Below are 20,057 nucleotides of genomic sequence, written 5' to 3'. Positions count from 1 at the left end.
TAAAATCAACAGAAGTTAAAAAAAAGTTACTTTTAAGTAATTAGTAGTTTTTAATATATTTAGTTATACCTACTCAAAATCTACTTAAATTTTAAGCTCTATTTATTTCGTCTTTACTTAGTATTAATTATTTTGTGTGCTTGCAAAATCGTCTGCTGAGTATCTTGACTATCGAGCGTACTCGACTGCAAAGCTCCAACTTGTTTTTATCTTTCAAGTTGCCTCTGCGAGCTTTCAGCTGTATCATAAGCTGCCACATACATACATAAGTACTCAGACAGTCGGCGACAAGTTGGGCACAAGTCTTGGTCAAGTTAATTTTGCCAGCCTAATGTCACTTTGTTATGGTATTTAATGGCCTACATACTGAATGACTGTAAGGCGATTACAATGTGGTTTATTAGAAGGACACGCCTCATGGGCTTTATAGATATCTATGTATGTTTTAAAGGAAATAAGTAAGTTGCCTAGCTATGTGGGTAAGTTACTTACCGCTGCCACTGTCGTAGGATCGGGTGGTGGACCCACTGGTATTGGAACGTTTAATCTCACGTCGACCCATGCTGTTCCTGTCTTTGGTTTGTTGTTGCTGCTGTTGCTGTTGTTGTTGTTGCTGTTGGTAACGATTGGAGCTGGGACTAAGGCTAGAGCTGTTGTTGGTCACGTGGCACGTGGCTAGAAGTGCACAAGCAGTTGAGGCAGCCGCTTTGGCAACCGCAGAGCTATAGCTTGAATTTGCAATATCTGCTATGGAACTGTTGCTGTTGTTGTTGATGTTGCTGTTGCCGTTGATGTTGCTGTGGCTGTTGTTGTTGCTGCTGCTGCAGTTGCAATTTAGCGACGGTGTGGAGGCGGTGGCGGGGCAACGTTTGGCCAACAAGAGTGGGGCGCCACTTCGTGTGGTGGGCGGGAATTCAAAGTAGTTGACCTGCTGCTGATTGCCTAGCAAATTGATGACGGGTTTCGTGGCCAAAGTGCAACCAATGTCGGTATGGCTGATGCTGCTGCTGCGCCTGTGTTGATGCTGTTGCTGGTGCTGCTGCTGCTGATGATGATGTGGACTCTGGTGCGGATGATGATGGTTCTTTTGAAGCTGACTGCTGCCAGTCAATTGGTGCTGATGCGGCGTGGGCGGCGGCGGAGGACAAGCGTTATTGATGCTGCTGCTGCTGGAGAAGGACGATTTGCGCAGCGATGATGGTCTCAACCCTTTGACAGGGTACAATGGATACTATCGCCCGGCAATGCGTACCCAATCGCGGTGGTCTCGGTCACTGTTGTACCAAATGCCTGCAAAATAGACAAAAAAAAAAAGATAGAGGATGAGTTGAAGGAAGTTTTAATCTTTTAATCGTCATCATTATTCTCCTTGTCAGCATCGTAAGCGTAATCGTAATCGTAATCCTTATCGTAATCTTAACTGTAATCGTCATCATCGATATTCACATTAACTGCACGCAATGTTGCCAGATTAAAGACACAGTGCACTTAAAGCCAACTCGGCACGTGGCCAGCATGATAACAACACAAGCACACTAACAAACATTACGCATACGCCCCGTTAATGCCGTCCAGCTGCCGTCGTAAAAGTCAGATCTCAGACCGCGTGACCATTAACCAAGGCAAACCATTTGGGACAGTCTGCCGTCGCTGGTCAGCGTCAATTTTACCAAATATTTGGCACATGAAATCATTTTGCTATAATAAAATTTCACGTCCCACTGGGCGGATCATTGATTTGCTGTAAAACGCCAGCCACAAACTTAACCACAATCGACAACTCTCACAGATACATAGATACAGATGCGTGTTCTTTCAATGTGTGCTTAATGTTTGACATATTTAGCTTTTAATATGATTAAATACGAGCATGTTTAGTAAAGTTCATAAATATCCATTAAAGTATTTGTACGAGTCTCATATTAAAAGTTTATGTACAAACATCGATCAAGAAAATGAAATGTTGCAATAAATAAATCTAAAATAATAGAGTATTTTTATAGTGATCAACTGGGAGGTAAGCTGCAATCCAAATTGTCATTTCTGCAACAGAATGTGTAAATATTCCCAGTTAATAATTTAAAAGCTACCACAAGGGATGCAGGATATGTGTAAGAAAACATCTGGAGCATCAAAGAAGACATAACGGTAGAGGGTTATAAAGTTAATCGACTGACAGATACCCTGAAGTGGAGATTGACATAAGATTGATTGATAGGGTAAAAAATAGATAGTGATCGACTACAATATACTCGGTAGTCTATACAAGCCTAAATCGATGCATCTATATACAAGAGAATACCTGTCTGCCGGTTGCATACCCATTTTCTATAATCACAGGGAATAAAACTCGATGAGCATAATATAATCAAAGGTGCAAGCCACAAGAAACTACTCGTATAAAGTGGGCAACTGAAATGTATTTAAGCAAAGATAGAAAGGGGAAGGGGAATTAGACACTTGGGGCATTGTTCGTATTTGGCTTGGCAACAAATTCAAGTGAATATTCCACTTGAGAAGTCATCGTATTCCAGCGCACATCTCGATGCTTATCTCGTTTATGGGTGCAGCCTAAAGTGGAATGGGAAGAGAATCAAACAACACACGCACAATGCAATAACAAATCAATGAAAGTGCTGCAAATAAAAACATGCAATATATATATATCAATAAATAATAAAAACATTTCATCAGAGTTGACTCTTTACCCAAGCATCTGCAGGATAGTGTAAACAGGACACAGGTAGAATCACTCGATTAACTGCCGCAATCAAATCAGTTGCAGCTCGAGTGTAGCGTATATTGAGTGGTAAACTACGTTTTGCCTGCTATTAAATTATGTTGCATGCCACAGGCGCAACAGTAAGTGGTAAATGAGATTTCAAGTGCAGCGCAGACAAAGAAAGAAGGACGAACCACAATCAGGTCTTGAGGTAAATATCATATAATATAATTTAAATGTCATAAAATGCCTTCGAGCAAAGCAAGTGCTTCGTTGAGCATAAGCAAGCTGCCACACAGTGTGGCAAGCACGTCCTCCAGCTGCAATTCACATCTGACAATGCAGAGCATCAAGCGGATTTGTCATTTGCTTAGTCAATGTAATTTCTGCCATGCTGAAAAAGTAGGAATCTCGTAGAAAACTGGTCACCGCACGCAGAGAATATGAAGGTTGAATGATCTAATTCTAATGCATGGACAGGATGAAGAGTGTGGGGACAGGAGCACAGGACACAGATAGGATTGCCACTGGGGCAGCGAATGAAACTCAGTCTTCCACATGTTGCCTTCAATCGGTAAGGATTCGAATTACCATAATATGACACACGATAGGAGCGGAGGACACACGGATGACAGCGTACAGCGAAGCGATGCAAAAGGAAACAGAAGAAAAATGTCTAGCTCAATGAATCTCATGGCTCAGATCAAGCAAGGCCCGGGTCGGATTAAGGCATCAAATTGTTAGCCCTTGCCTTTGTGCTGTTTTGCCACAGCGTATACATAGATCAAAAGCAGTAAACAAAATCGCATATATACATATGTACATACATACATATATACATATATCTACTTGTGCAACATTTCTCAGCCTCTAGTTGCAGCTTCGACAACGCTTTTAATCAATGGCTCAAGTCAGTCTATCAATATGGTCAAATTGAAAGGCAGAAAGGCAGAAAAAAGGAAAATGAAAAGTGCTTTGACATTGATTCTCCTTTTGTTATTGTTGTTGTTCTTTTTGTTGTTGGCCAACTGCTGAGCAAGTGGAAAATGCGAGTTTCCTTTTGTCGCTCGACGTGTCTTCCGTCTTCCGTCTTTCTATTTCATTTTGCCATTTGGCGTTATTCCTTTCCGCTTCTCTTACAGTCACATTTATGTTTATTCGCCATATGCTTTTTGGCCAACTCAATTTGGCGGCCCTTTTTGTCTTTTTGCGGCTGCTTTCTGAATATGTTAATTTTTGTAATGAGCCAGCAAAAAGTCTCAGAATATTACGCACATTTAAATTTTAAGTCCGGCTCTCTCTCTCTCTCTCTCTCTCTCTCTCTCTCTCTCTCTCTCTCTCTTCTACTCTAGCCGAGAACTCAAACTCCAATAATAAATGGAATTTCATTTCATTTCTTAAGCGCGCTTGTCGGTTGGCAAGTGCCAAGTGGCAAAGTGGCAAGGTGGCAAGTGGCAAATGGCAGTTGAGTGCAGGTGAGTCTGCCTATTTCGGCTTTGGTATTTGCTGCGCTTGCGGCAAGCTGTTGAAAATACTTTTGTTTTCATATTTAAGAGACTGTCACATTCTACTGGTGCCACATCCACTTCCACGTTTCCGTATTATGCTTCATTCTCATCTACATGCCAATCGCATGCTCGGCTCAAAACTTTGCTTTTACATAGTTAACGTCATAGTTAAGCCAATGTAAAGTTTTTTAATTTGCAATAATAATAAAAATTCCGTTTTCGGCCGACAGCAGCGACCAAAATGTAGAAGCCGACGCTCTTAAGCGAATAATTCAACAAGTTTTATGCGCTGCCACCGCGTGCCATAAACGACCACACAGCCTAAGAGACAGATATACGGATATATTTACAGTAGAGTGAGAGAGAAGACGAGCGATGGCTCTGAAAATATTTGTGGTTTCTGTTTGTATGTTATGCCAGCTCACACACACACACACACACACACATGGGCAGGACATGGCACAGGGAGTGAAAGGGACAGGCGGCTTGCTCTTGGCCAAGTGGATCACTGGCTTGTACGTAGTTTAAGACCTATTTGATTTATGGCCCAAAGTGCAAGCAGAACTGGTTTAGTTTATTTTCTGTTTTCGCTTCCCATCGCAAACAGTAGACGAAGGTGACAGTTCAAATACCTGCTTAAATTTACAAGCTCTTCAATAAAATACCATAAAATAAGTACGAGCTTGTACTGCAGCTTGCACTGCAACTTGTTGATAAGAAAATTCGATTTAAAAGCGTACTAAGCGCGTCGATTGAATATTAAATAAAGTTCATTCAGAGAATTATTTATGGAATGAAAAGTGTGAAATCCGCAATCTGCAGATGTCTTTCCACAAAGGTCATAACTAGTTTGAACTGTAATGAATGATTGCCACCTTCAAATGTGATTAGGATGATAAATTTACCATCATATATCGAAGCTTCTCAGGGACAAAAAAATACACGAATACTAGTGGAGGTTTACACTATGAAGATGGCACAATGTTTGATATGTTGTTGTAGGTTGATAATAAAATGCATCCTATCCTTTTGATAAATCGTGTTAGTTTTAAAAGAAATACAAAATAACAGATGTAAAAATCCATTTAATAGTGGATTTTTTTATTGAAAGAAATATTAAAAAAGAGAAGAATTTGAAATAAGTTACATAAATTCAAACTGTGAATCGAGTTTAAAATCGAAATGTAAAAATCCAAAAATTAATGGAAGCGAGTTGTCGATCAATTGGCAAATAATACTTCGAGCTATAAATATCGAATTTTCAAAAACAGCTATATTTAAAAAAGTGTCAAGTGGAAAGTATGCAATAAAAATAGACTGTAATGGGAAAATATTAAATTTTAAATTTTGTTGCAGAATCAAAAAAGTAGTAAAATAATGATAAAATATATGTTCCATAAGGGAATCGGATAAGATTTGACAAAGTTATGACTGTTTGCAATTTACTAGAATGTTTTTACTATTATACAATAGCATTGATTGTACCCATTGAAATCAATTTGAAAAGGTAATTTTATTATTGTTCAGTAAATGATAAGTGATTTAAATTTAGAATGCACAGTAATGTCAAAAGAATGCTCTTTAAGTTTCTTCACCACTCAATGAATTCCCTTAGAGAAAGAAACGCATTTGATAAACTTGACCAAAAAACGCAGCCAATAATCCGTTGTACGGTCTTGGCTGTTCCATTAGTCTCATGTCGGGTGCAAATAAAAACCAGTACAAAGACGCGAAGGGGAAGAGAGAGAAGAAAAGAGAGAGCGAGAGAGGGCATTTGGTATGTGGCAGATTCTTTAGAGTTAATGCTGCTGTCGTTTGCCGAAAATCGATTACCACACGGGGCACGAGCAACCAATAGGGCGTGAGGCAAACAGGGAGATGGAGCGACTGAGAGGAAGAGGGGGCGAGAAAGTAGGGCAACTGTAAAGCTGTGGGGCATAGAAAGACTGTGCGAGCAACATGTGGCTAGTGAGATGCACACAGGCGTACCAAACAGAGAGGGGATCAGGAAGGAGGGGCGGCACAGAGAATCCCATAAAAACGAGGTTCAAGAGAATAACGGCATTTCGCGACGATGCTTTTTCTGGCAGTTGCTCGTGCACATTTAGCCAGAAGCGTTTTTTTATTGTCACGAGCATTTCAAATCGCACACGAGCCGCGTTCCAGGCAACTTGATTGAATGAAAACTGTTGAGTATATATATATCTATACATATATCTGCTGGCGGCTGTGTTTGTACACTGATAAAAAAAAAAGGTTCTAAAATCAAGATTTTGGTCTCAAAACTAAAAATTTTGGTCTACAAAATGCGTTAAGAACATAAAGTTCTTAGATTATGAAAACACATCTTGGTTTTCAATACATTTTAAACAAGACCAAATTCTTAGTTAAAGAATAAATGTTCTTAAAATTAAAATAAGAAAAATAAAAATAGCTAAAAATGATTTTATAAGTTTATAATTTTTTTAATTTTGACTTTTATACATTTTATTCTGTCTTGGCAATTTTAAAAATGGTTTTTAATTTTTTTGGAGCACAAATAGCACAAATTTATACTTTTCTTTACGTTTTTAGATTTAACGTTTTTATTCTAGCATTAAAAACTTTTATTTTTTAGATTAATATTCTTAGTATCAGTAATATGGTCTTAAAATGTTCTTATTTTAAGAACAAAATATTTAAGATGAATGTTTTTGAATTTAGAAGTTGGTCTTTCTTTTCAGTGTATTGGTAAAGTACTGGGGGCAGCAGGTATCCATGTGAACTGCCCTTGGCTTAAATAAGCGAAACTGCGTGTCCTTTCACCTACAAACATCTGCAACTGTCTGTGTGTGGTGTGGTGTGTGTGTGTGTGTGTGTGAGTGAGTGTGTCCTGCTGAGCATTGTTGTTTCTATTTGTTAGTGCTGGTTGTTTATTTAAACCGCATGTACAGATAAAACGCTTCGCATGGTCAAACTAAAAACAGTTTTAATTAAATTTTAATGAAATTAAAGACAATATTTTTATTGCCCATTAACGTTGTTAGTTTGTTGTTGCTTCGTCCGTTTTGCATGTGGCTTGTGTTTGGCCGTAACTGCTGTTGAAATATGAAATTTGTGGCACGTTTGTGCCGATGACAGTCCTCTTTTTTTTGCTTGCGGCGTATTTTTTTTAATAAAATTAAAAACAAAAAAATACTCTTTTGTAATTAATTGAGAATTGGAAGAAAAGGAGAGAAAAACATGGAAATCGAGTATAGAAGATAGATAGATACAGAGGGGAAGAGAGAATAAAATGGGCGTGAAGTAAAGAGGATATTTAGTTATGGTTGTGAGCTCGTTTTGAACACATTATTTAATCGATATATCGGCCTACCCATCTAAATAAGAAATCATATTTTGATTTAATCAATTAAAGATACTAAAGAATATTAAAACTACAAAATGTATTTAATTATACCTGGATCCCATTAAGAAAAGCCTTAGTATGTCAGTATCTTCAAGACTTTAACAGCTAAAGATTTCAAATCAATTAGGTATGTTCCTGGAAATCTGACTTTCGAACTGCAGAAATGGCAAGATAGGTTTTTAATTCACTATTATAAGCATTTGGAATATTTATATTCATTATCTTAATTTTTGCCATATTCATTTTTATTTTACTTTCCAATTATCTACTTCTTGTTCGCTATCTTATTGAGTTTCATTAATATCGTTGGATCCAAACTTATGTAGCTGTTGCTTTTGCCATCACTAATTTAGCTGACTGCATGCTCTCAACTGTGAGTAATGCACTTTTATTAAAATGCCAAGGAAAATATACATACTATACATATATATGTAGGTACATTTATGGAGCTTTGTTTGCCAACAGCCAGTTATGTGGCATTTGTAGTTGTTGTAGATTAACTGCTAGCCTAGGCAAATTCACAGCTTACTTAAAACACCTAACTTCCCCTTTCGGTACTTCTCCTACCCCCTTTGGCAGTTTGTCCTGCAAACAGGTTAATTGAGTATGCCCGAATGCGGGAATTCCGAGTACCGAGTGCTGAGTGCCGTTTGGCAAATGCTTGCAGTAGTAGCTGCAGTTAGCGGATTACTCGGCTTTTATTCACTTCACTTTTGCTGCTGCCACTCCCCTTTCTCACCCCTCCCAACCGCCGGCTTGCTGTTTGTGAGCATACAAAAGATCTGACGCTGTTAAGTATAGTATTTTGCCGCTACAAGCCCATTTCATGCCTGATTTCAGGAGAACGTGCCTTGCAAAAGTTTGAATTATTCACAGGCAGCACAACTGCTGTTGCTGTGTGTGTATTGGTATGTGTTTGGTTGTGTGTGTGTGTGTGTGTGTTGTAAAGTTAATTATTCTGCAAAATGAATTCAGCACTCGCTACACGTAACGAGACGGCAATCAACAAACTTTTATCGACATCGCCGTGCAATTTGAAGGCCATCCATGACTCTGTCTACGCTGAGTCTTCCTCTCTCTCTCTCTCTCTTTCACTCTTTGTCCGCATTAACTTCATTACCACAACAGAACACGGCAAAACAGTTTCTGCTGGACCCTTTCCCTCATAAAACTCCCCCGTCTCCTCTTGTCTATTTCTGTTGGATGAAACGCTTTGAAAATTTGCACGTCATACGCACTGAGTTTTTATGAGCATTACGCAAATAGCGTGGGGACACGGCTTGTCAACCCTTTTTTTAGCCCCTAAATATATACACACATACATGCACATGTGTACTTTATGTGCCTTTTCAGCGACTCAACTTTTACGATGTGTTTTAAACAGTTGCTACGTGACTTTTCACTGAGCGCTGCAGTTGGCACTTCAGTTGTTGCTTTTGATTTTAGCGGGGCGGGGAAAAGGCTAACAGAGTTGGCCGTGTGCCATCAGCTGGCACCACACTGATAGCCCCAGTCAACAGTTGGCCACACACGCACACACAATGGCACTCTTAATAATTACATGTGTGCCAGAGAGGAGCACTTTGATATGGACACGACAGCTGCACTAAGGTTGAGCTGGGAGTTGGCTAAAAGTGGAATAAAGTTGGGTCAGTTTTGGAGGTGAGAAGAGTAGCTGGAATTTCGATTCAAATTGAGGTCTAACATTTTGGTATATCTCTAACAGTTTGTGAATTGCATTTTTAATTGCTTCTGCGTAAACTAGCATGTTAACTGGTTTTGCTTGGCATTTGGCCGGTAGCATGGTTCTTATTGCATTATTGCAGTTTTCGGTTTTGTTCAAATTGCCACAGTCTAACGGCGCTATAGCGAACGACACTTGATAGATAACAAATCATTGTGCATTATAGAAAAGTTGCACTGTAGCTACCACTACTTGACCACAATATAAATCCAATTTCGGTGGCAGAGCGTTAAATTAGCTGCAAAATGTGAAAGGATAAAGAGCGAGAGAGTTGCAAATAAAGTGAATGAGAGTAAGTGAGATAAAAGAGAAGCCAATTATATCTTCCATTTGCCGGGCATAAATCGCAGCTAGCAAATGAAGCAACAGCATCAGGAAAAAAGATAACCAAAAAATGGCATCGAAAAAACAGAAAACCAGAAAAGTATGCAATGAAAAATTTCATTTTTCAGTATGTCCCAAATTCCTATGTGAAATGGAAATAGAAATGTGGCTGTTGACGGGGAAGGGGAGAAGAAGAACTTGGAAACGTTTGGGTCACTAAAACGCCATTTGTTGCACTCTATTTGTTGCCGACCGCGATGCGTGTGTGTGTGTGTGTGTGTGTCTGTTCCATTGCATAAGCTAGTGCATGTGTAATTAACAGTTTTCATTGTGGTCACACAATGTTCGCAGCGTTGTGACAAAAGGAAAAAAATTCAAAAGAAAAAGCAGTTGATACTCGTGCGAGAATTTTTGTGCAGTTGGCAACTGGTGACATCAGAGAACGGCCAAAAAAAAAAATAGAAATAATTATAATAGTTATATAGTATGTATGTACGAATGTATATAAGTAAATAAATATATATACTTGTGTACATGCGACTACTATCAGTTTCTCTTTGCTGTCAACTGTGTCTGTTTATGTTGGAATGCGCTTGTATTGTGTTGTGTTGCGTGTAAATGCACTTGAAGCTTTACTTCCGTTTGAAATGTCAGCATGCTCTCACAAACACACATACACACAACACACACATAGTTTTAGTTGTATGTAATGCATAAATATGTGGCAGTTGTATGACAGTTCGTTCTACTCTCAGGATTTTTCTACAAAGCACTTACTTACAGTGGCAGCAACTACATTAGAGTCGGTTTGTACAGCTTCAGCTTCGTGTAATGAAATGAAATGTAATGTTTAGAACTCACACAATGTTTGTAACTAAATACACAAACTTATAAAGAACGTAGCTAATGCTTATCACCTTGAAACAATGTGTCATTTTTATGCTTAATTAAATAAAGTATACGTCAAAGAAATTGAATTAACTAATTAATTTTTTTTAAAGATACTTTGATGATAATTTAAATTTATTTGAAGATTTAAATATGACTTATTTTAATCCGAAGTCTCAAATAATTGCGTAATATTAGAAAACCGTAAAATTAATATAATTATATTTTTCGAACCGAGCCTTTCATTTTAGAAAGCGGTTCGGCTTAGGTTCGGGCTCGCGAAGTAAATAACCGGTTGTACGAGGCACGGATCAGAACCGGTTTGCAGCCTTGATAAATTGTTTTAAATTTTCGGTGCATAGGAGCGAAGTAAAAAAAAGAATCGTGTATATTTATATTTTATAATTTGTTATTAAATGCATATTCTATTACTACTTGAGTGTCCCGAAATTAAATTATAATATTTACCTTTCGTTTATATATATTTTTAACTAATATTAAATTTTATAATTTCTTTTTCAATATTTGTCTGGGCCGAAACTAATATTATCCTGTGCGAATAGTTGAAATATAATTTAAATTATATTATATTATTTTTATAAAATATGACTTTTTATTTTCCAGTCTTAAATGATTAATGAATTTAAATTGCATAGTTGATATTTCACTAGAGATTCTCTTTTTTTTGGTGTCGTTATTCGCATATCCCGGAACGTATGTAATGCTTAACAATTCGCTCTATCTTCAGTTTCTTTGTGTATTTGGGTAACGCTGCTCGCAAACTTTGCAATTTTATTCAAGCGATAATAAAATGTAGATATGTGAAAGTGTGGGGAATCCATTTTTTATTTTCAATTTTTTGCGTTGTCGAACACATGACAAAGTGCCATCAACAAGCAACGCGATGCAAGGCAAGGCGAGGCGACACAGAGCGAAATGCCACAGGGCGAGGCGCCACACAAAGCGAGCAACAATGTGCCGCACACACACACACACACACACACACAAATACAATGGAGAGTTGTCATGTGTGAGTGTCTGTTTAAATATTACCTCCGCGACAGTCTTGACAATAAGTGAAGGGACAAAACACTCAAGGATACGACAGCAGACCTACTAAAGGAGCTTACTCATATGCGATATGCAGGCTGATAAAAAGAATATTCTGGTCGTTGCTATCATACTCGTATTATGAAAGGGAATTCGATTTGTCTGGGCAACAGTTATCGCAGTTATCCTTTTTGCCCTTTGGCGCCTTTTGATTTCATTAGCTAACTTCGTCTGACATCCCATCGCACTTACTAAATTACTGATCAAATTAAGGTTTAAATTGTTAATTAAACAGGGAAGCGGAGCACCTCGCTTCCGGCGTACATTCTATGCTCCTTGGGGCAGTAGCTGCATAATTTCCACCGTTCGACCGACATGCTGACAGTCCATTTATATATACATATTCATGTATATTGTTCTTGGTCCTGCTTTGCTTTTCCATTACTCCGCTTGTAAGTACTCATTAGCATAAGCCGCTGATGCTCCTGTTGGTTTTTGTTGTCGTTGTTGTTGTTGTCGTTATTGTTGTTGTTGTCGTTCAGCATCGCCAGTATTTGGCCAGAACATTTAAATTAATTTTAATAAAAAATCAAGAACGAAGAATTTTTAGGTAATTGCCGTATTACGAGTACACTCACATTCTCTCACATAGAACCAAAATATTCTGGCCCATAAAAGTGAAAAGCCAAGACAAAGTTGAAAATGAAAAGCGAGTTGCGAGTTGGACTACCAAGGATATGGCATAAGCCCGAATATAAAAGATAAATTAAAAAATAATATCAAGACAACAACAAGCAAAAGCAACGACAACGACAAAGATGTGGATAAGGTTGAGATTAAAGTCGAAGGATGGGAACGACAAAGAGCCGAATTACGCATAAAAAGCCGCAATTGAATTTTTGGACCGCACTCTGTGACTGTCTCCGCTCTCTACACAGCACCACAGCACCACCGCACCACAGCCTTGCAATATATGCGTAAATCTCTACAAATTTCATTGGGGCGTAACACACCAAGTGGACCAAAAAGTCAAACACAACAAGAACAACAGCCAAATAAAAGTATTAAAATCGAAACGTGATAAAGCTTTTTCTGACTTTGGAAATACCCTTCTATAAATTGATAAAAATAGACGAAAATTCTTACTTACTTTTATAATAATAATATTTTTTGTCTTATTTTATTATCTTATTTCTGTTGTATAAAGTCAACATAAAATTTTCTTCTGCATACCTATTATGCAATAATAATTTAATATTTGAGAACAGATTTCTTCTGCCACATTATTTGTGTAATTTCAGATGTTTGGATGTACTCAATCTCCTACACATACCCTACAATTTTACCCGATGCAGGAGCATCAAAAAACGGCAAAGCACAAAACACAAAATGGCGGGAATGGGTCTCATAAAATGTGCTCATTGTCATACACACTCTGAGTGTGTTGTGTGTGTATTTGCCTGAGTTTAAGTGACACGAAAGGTCGTAGCAAAAATTCTTCAAATAATGGACAATACTTATAAAAAATATTTGAGTGGTTTTTATTTTTTGATATTATTAGACTAGCTCTATTTCTAGTACACCTCTGTAAAAATTGAGTCTTCCAATATATGTATAAGTTATGTGTCATTATTATGCTTAATTAAATAAAGTATTCGTTAAAGAAAAGCGACTTGAATTCAGTGCATATTTTATTTGTAGAAATTGTTTTACATTTTCGGTGTATAGGAGTGTAGTAAAAAATAAAAGGAAAGAGGATATTTATTTTATATAATTTGTGAGTTTATCTTTTAGTTCTAGCACACGACAAAAAATAGGGATAAGCAAAAATCTGAGAAATGCAACATATTATTTATATGCGATTATATACATATACTATACAAGAGATTTTTTACTGTAAATTAATTTAAATTGTTAAAATTTGCAATATATAGTATGCATATTTTTTTTGGCATTCTCTGTTGCACTCTGTTCTGATCGTGTGGTTTTCATATCCTATTCGTGTCGATTCGTGTTCAGTCGTGCCTAGCATGCTATGTCGTGCTCTGTTGTGGTCGTGTCACATTCGTGCTTGGGACTTTTGGCTATGTCGAACTCTGACGAATTTCATTATCTTATGTCGTGCTCATGTTAACTTAATAATGTTATCGTGTTCTTTTTGTTTCAAGGTGTTACACTCTCCTTGTTTCGTTATTTGTTGTGTCGTGTCATTTTCGTAATGATTTTGTATTCTTTTCTTGTTGTCTTATGTTGAAGTTAACTTAGCTCATCTCTTGCTAAGGCTGCAATGGTACAGGGTATTTTAAAGCGTTCTGCTGCACTGTTTCATTAGCTTAACATCAGTACTTTTTTTGTGCGTCGCCAGCTTCCGGAGCTTGCGAACTTTTTACGACGCTTTGCTTTTTAAAGACATCGCTTATGGAAATCAATGTACGCTTATCCAAAGCACACAGACAGAGATAGACCGATATATATTTTTATAGAGACAGAAAAAGAGAGACAGAGAGAGAGAAAAGTCTTAAGAAGTCGTAGTTACTGTTGATTTACTTGAAGCTCGTGCAGTTAAGCCTCATAAATCGTGCAGATACTCCAGAGGAAATAAGTTATAATTGTAAACGCGTCCGCGCCTTGATGTATGCATCAGAAACACGTACACATTTTGCGGGCACATCGATGGGAGGGGATTCTGGGAGTGTTGTGGAAGCATTTGGTAATACACAAAGATACGCAAATATGTGTATAGGTATGCCACATGTAGTCTGTTGGGATAAGAAGCTTACAGCAAAGCAAAGATACTCGTACTCGTTTTGTGTGCTACAGATTTGTTTGTCAAGTCGGTTTCAGCTTTCGTATGCAACACAAATCTCCTCCCCCCTTTTAACCCTCTCCACAAAACAAAAAAAACAAGCATTTCTCTGCATGACAAAGTGAAAATGGGAGCTCGAAAACTAACTTATTATTAAAACTTAAGCCCGTTTTATGGTCAGCTGAGTGCAGTTGTTCTCAATTCTCCTTCTCTTTTATTTTTCAGCAACTACATATTTTTGCAACTATTTTTCTTTTTTCATTTGTAAATTTATAGTGTTTCGCGTTATTTTTGGTGAGTTTTTGCTGGTTGCTATTCGAAATTGTTTACAGTGTTGCAGAACGGTTAAAGAAACTTTTCTCGCTTTTGTGCAGCACATTCGGTTGAGTTTTTTGTTGCACAGCAAAACAATTGCTCTATTTCGCACTTTGCCGCTAAGTGGCAACTATACAAAGTGACTGTCTGTCTGTCTGTCTGTCTGTCTGTCTGTGCTTGATTGCATATGTGTGTTTGTATGAGGGTGTAAGTGTGTGCGTGTGTGTTCTTTGTGCAGTTGTCAGTTGTCGGCAGACAAAATAAAAAAAAGAGAAGAGCAGAGTAGAGGAAAAAAATACACTCTGAAAAGTAAATATAAAGCACATTAAGTGGCGTTTAACGGGGCGCAGCAGCAGCCACAACAACAACAAGAGCAACAGCAACCGCAACAACAACAACAACAACTGCAAATAACAACGACATGCGACGCATTTGTGTTACGTGTGTGGCACGTGGAGTGGAAATGAGCAGCATACCACCAAACGTTTATTAGCATAATAAGCACCAGGCAGCAACGACAATGGCAATGCCAGACTAACAGGATACAGGATACTGGATAAACGGGGAAAAGAGGAAAAGGGAGGAGAGAGAAAGAGTGAGAGAGCGGATGAAGAGGCTTTGGCCCAATTTTTCACTTACCTATCATTTTATGCCGCTTGGCCGTGCGTAAATCCTTTCGCAAGGATTACTGTGTCGCGTTCTAATTATGCAGCACACGCAGACAGTTGAAGGCGTTGCCAAAACTGTTGCTTGCAACTTTGCGGCACAATCACTAAACACACGATCGAGTAAGTCAACAAATTCGTTGTCAACTGACTTTATTTTATTTTTTTCTTTTTTTGAACTGTTGCTGTTGACACTTTACTTGAACCCGACGAACTTCAATGCGAACTAAACTGTGATAATCGAATAAATTTGCAGTTGGAGCTTTGCACCTGAATTGCTGTTGCTGTTGTAGTTGGAGTTGCTGCTGCTGTTGTTGCTCTTGTTGTTGTTGTGCGTTTAGCGCGTGCAACGTGCCACCAGAATGAGGACTGTCGATGAACTGTGCGTTGCGAGCAGCTGGAATTTCAACAGGCACTCTGTTATACGCCCAAAAACCGTAGCACAGTTTTATGCACAGTGGAACAGTGCAAACAGTTTCATTTGCCGACGCACATGGCGTATGCGCAATTTGTCAAGAGAGAGAGAGAGCGTCTGCTGATTGCGAGAGAGAGGGAGAGAGACAGAGACGCAGCGACAGCGCAACAATTTGTTGAAGCAGAGCGACGAGGCAGTCGCTTTAACTTGTTATACGACGAAAGGACGTTGCGATGTCCTGTCCGACGTAGCACCGGAAGCAAGAAGTCAGCGCGATAAGCAGAGCCAGCTGGCAGGCCCCAGCGCACAGGCTAGCGTCTTTTTATTGCCAATTCAAGAAAGAAAGAAGGCAAGAAAGAAAGCCAAAAGACGAAAGACGAAACTCTCACCTTGGACGAGCCTTAACCATTGTGCAGGCAGCCTGGCAGCAACAGGAGCTGCCACATTGTCTCAGTCCCTGCCACTGCCTCGCATTAACATAATCGCAAGGAATGAAATTGAGTTTGGCAGCCTGCAACTTTGTATGAACGGCCAACGTGTCGTATGCGCAACATTCGAAGATGAAGATGCTTCTTGGGCAACTGTTGCTCAATAAGCAATTTGTGTGTCCGAGTTTTAATTCACACTGCTGTCCCCCAGTTGGGCCATCAAGCACGCTCTACACCCAGCTTGAGATTCATAAATATGCATGAGCAGCAAAGGGTTTCAATTAAATTTACTGAAAATTGTGGTGCTGCCCTTCCGCTTCCGCTTCCACCTTCTCTTACTCCTCTCTCATTCCTCATTCCTGATTCCAGCTGCAGACTTTCTTACACAGTCGCTGCTTGGCTGAGGTCAAGAATTTGCATGCTAACATTTCGGCGGATTGGCAGCTAAAGAATTGTTTGGGTTTTGCATTTCTGATGAGCAGCAGAGACCATAATAAAAACGCAAATTAGGAACAACGAATGTGTTAAGGCATCAAATGATTGCAAAAGTGAAGCAAGCGACGATGCAAGCTTCCGTCTAAGCACGGACCTCAACTTTGAACTTCCAACTGCCAACTTGTTTGTGACTAGGACATAAGTCCACACAGATCCGGCTCAAATTGCTGCACGCGCAAACACACGCACATCTAGACAGCCAGCGAGTGGCAGAGTGAGGGGGTTGGGTCTAGGGGTGGGGTGGGGTTGGGGTTGTTGCTGGCGACTTGACGGCCACGGGCAAACATGAGCGAAAAAACATGAAACGTGCGCTGACTGCAAAAGACATTGATTACGCAACGGGCATGCCTCCCTAACTCAACTTGCCACGCCTCCGTTCGTCCCATCGCATTGAATTATTCCAGTTTTATTTCACAACGTTTCGCTGGCGTTGCACACACACACACACACAAACACGTCTCATACACACAACTAAACCAAATTCCTAGCAAAGGCATGCCCCGCGGCGTCTTGGCAGCAGACTACAGCTGAACAGTTAGTTGTCTTGGTAAGCTGACGTCTCCTTCGCCAGGTTATTGAACCACAACACCTGTTGATTGGCCTCATCAGACAACATAACATATATAATGTTAAGGCCACAAATCAAAGCGGAAGCGTGAGTTCTCAATTAACGATTCTCTGGGAACAATGTAACCGAATATATATTTATTGAGTTCCTTGTAATATATTTAAATTTTTGCAGCTTAAGCTAAACATAAAAGCCTAAAATAAAATTGGATTTTCTGTTAAATATGAAGAATGTAAACAATATTTTAAAAATGTGATTGACATGAGTTTTGAAGCTCTAAGTAACTTTTAACGTTATTCTCAACAAAATTAAATTTTCATGTATTCAAAATTAATTTTTGATTAATTTTAAGTCTTTCATTTCTTTTTTTTCGCTGGAATTGCCCATATTTAACAGAATTAAACACCATCTACTGGTCATGTGCAGTTGTCGTAACATGCTGTTAATGCAGCTTTCTGTTAAGAAAAAGCTTGAGGTATGCTACCAGCCAATAGATGGCGCTAAAAATACGGCAAGCGCTGGTAATTTCTTTATTGGTAAATTATTTGTATATTAAAGAAATATGTAGAGAATTTTGTATTTCCTAAAATTGGTCTTTCCGACTTGGGCTTCAATGTTGAAAACATCAGTTTGAAATTGAAGGTAGCTGAAGAATTATCCCCAAGTACTTGAAAGCACAAAAATTCCACACCAATAATATTTAAAATAACACATTTAAATAATAATTATCTGTATTTGTATTTGTTGATTTTTATTATCATCGTTATCTATGCTTGTTTTTTAATTGTTTTAAATAGTATGAACTACATTTGAATTGTACAATCTAATTAATAATTAACATTTAGCCCATAATAGTACACAAATATGCGCAATATAGTATAGTATAGGTAGTATATTACTTTTCTTTCTTTTATCATTTATTTTTATTTATTTTACTTTATTTTCGTTTACTTTTATGTTTACGTTTATTTGCCTAGCAACATTTACATTTACTTAGACTACAATTTTATGAATTACATTCAAGTTTTGTTTTGTTTGTGTTTTAGTTTTTTTTTTTTTTTTGATTAACTCTTAACATTACTAACTATAACGAACGTAAATAGCGCAGTTTTATTAGCATTCAGTTAAATTTTTTCTTTATTTTCATCAATTGGATAAACGATTTTTCACAAAAAGAAAACTTCGTGAGCCCAATCTTATGTAGATCTCTGGATCTATTTACATACAAAGATGATGCCAGAAGATATTACGTATTCCATTGCGAGTCCTAATTGTATGATGAATGGGGGGGGAGGGCTTCATTTGAAGCGTTCTACAGAAATGTACACATTACAATTACAATTACAAATATTTCCAATTAAATAGTTTCAAGCATAAATTATTATATAATTGTGCTAATTTGTTTTAATTTTTAATTTCATCTCATTTTCTACGTTCTGCTTGCTGTTCAATTTTTTCCTTTATTTTGCCATTTATTTTTTTCTTTCTTTTCTTTAGGTTGAAACATTTATTTTTTACGTTTTACGCTTTCTTATTTGTGGTTCACTTTATGCTAAGGTTTTTAAAATTAATATGTACAAAGTATGACTTACAAACTAGCAATATTTGTTGTTGTTACTATTACTGTTGTTGTTGTTGTTGTTTTTATTGTAGTTGTTGTTGTTGTTTGATTGGAACTCCTTTCAAAGAAGTTTCAGTTCATGTTTTTTTATGTTATCAATGCACAGAGAGAATTCAACTAATTTTAAGCGCTAAACATTGGTTATTACTTTGTATATGCAATTAAGTTAACGCATTTCTAAATATGCTATAAGTATGTGTATGTGTATATGTTTATGTGTATATGTACGCGTGTTTGTGTGTGTGTGTATTTTAATTAGAAGCGACCAGATAAATCCTGCAAAAAGATAGAAAAAGCATAAGAATTTTGATTAGTCATAGAATTAACTAAATAAAATGTGATAAATATATTTTTACAGGGTATATAAATAGCAGCTTAATGGGTACAACATCACACTATTGACAGTCAGTTGAGCGAGTATGCCAAACAGCCATCAACACTCCATAAAAGCACAATCAGAGACTGTCCAGCTCTGCCAAAATTGTGGCTAATTTATTCATTTAGACAGTTGACACTTGGCAGCTCCCTCTTTCTCTATATTTTTCTTCCACTCCTACTCTCTTCCGCTGCCACTTGGCGTCAAAATATTCATAAGCGATAAGCAAATGTGAGAGATTGTTGCCATAAGCCTCAGCCTGGCAATTTTTATGCAAATGAGCGACGAAACTAAACTACAAAAGACAGGCTCAAATTATGCCATAAAAGCGACAGCGTTAAACATTTAAAATGATACAACTTGAAGCAGTAGTCGAAGCAGCAGCAAAGTTGTTACAAAATAAGAATTTAGCTGCGTGCTGGCTATAACAATAAATTTCAACAGTGAGGGGAATCACAAATGTTTGTTGGCAGCGGCGAACATAAAAATCAAAATTCGTCGTTTATCGGCCGTTTTATTAGTTACAGCTTAAAATTATATATGTATTGTGATTTATGCATATATCAATAGAGAGTCGTATTTTCGCATATTTGTATGTATGTTGATCACGCGCAATTTTTATGAGCTGCAATTGAATTTTATGTGCGCATACTTTGACACAGGCCGTGTGAAAAAAGTATTGCCTACTTTTGTGCGCCGTCAAAGAAGTTTATTGCCGCCCTTGGGCTTGACTGGCTTTGCTGG

General features: G+C 37.8%; 2 protein-coding genes across 5 annotated transcripts in view; both read right to left on the bottom strand.

Annotated features, from left to right (window-relative positions):
- LOC117792589 (mediator of RNA polymerase II transcription subunit 15) overlaps positions 1-20,057 on the bottom strand; it is a 44,271-nt gene that overhangs the window by 20,199 nt on the left and 4,015 nt on the right. The window contains 4 exon segments of the mRNA XM_034632789.1: positions 493-757; positions 759-827; positions 830-1,209; positions 2,091-2,184. Of these exon segments, the coding sequence (XP_034488680.1) occupies positions 493-757; positions 759-827; positions 830-1,209; positions 2,091-2,184 (808 nt within the window).
- LOC117792684 (forkhead box protein O) overlaps positions 18,795-20,057 on the bottom strand; it is a 33,266-nt gene continuing 32,003 nt past the window's right edge. For all 4 annotated transcript variants that reach the window (XM_034632909.1, XM_034632906.1, XM_034632905.1 and 1 more), the window contains exon 11: positions 18,795-19,213. The gene's annotated coding sequence lies outside the window, so the exon portion shown is untranslated. The remainder of the gene's footprint in view (positions 19,214-20,057) is intronic.

This window comes from Drosophila innubila, assembly GCF_004354385.1.
Source record: "Drosophila innubila isolate TH190305 chromosome 3R unlocalized genomic scaffold, UK_Dinn_1.0 2_E_3R, whole genome shotgun sequence".
Classification (NCBI taxonomy): domain Eukaryota; kingdom Metazoa; phylum Arthropoda; class Insecta; order Diptera; family Drosophilidae; genus Drosophila; species Drosophila innubila.
This window is presented reverse-complemented; position numbering and strand designations above follow the sequence as displayed.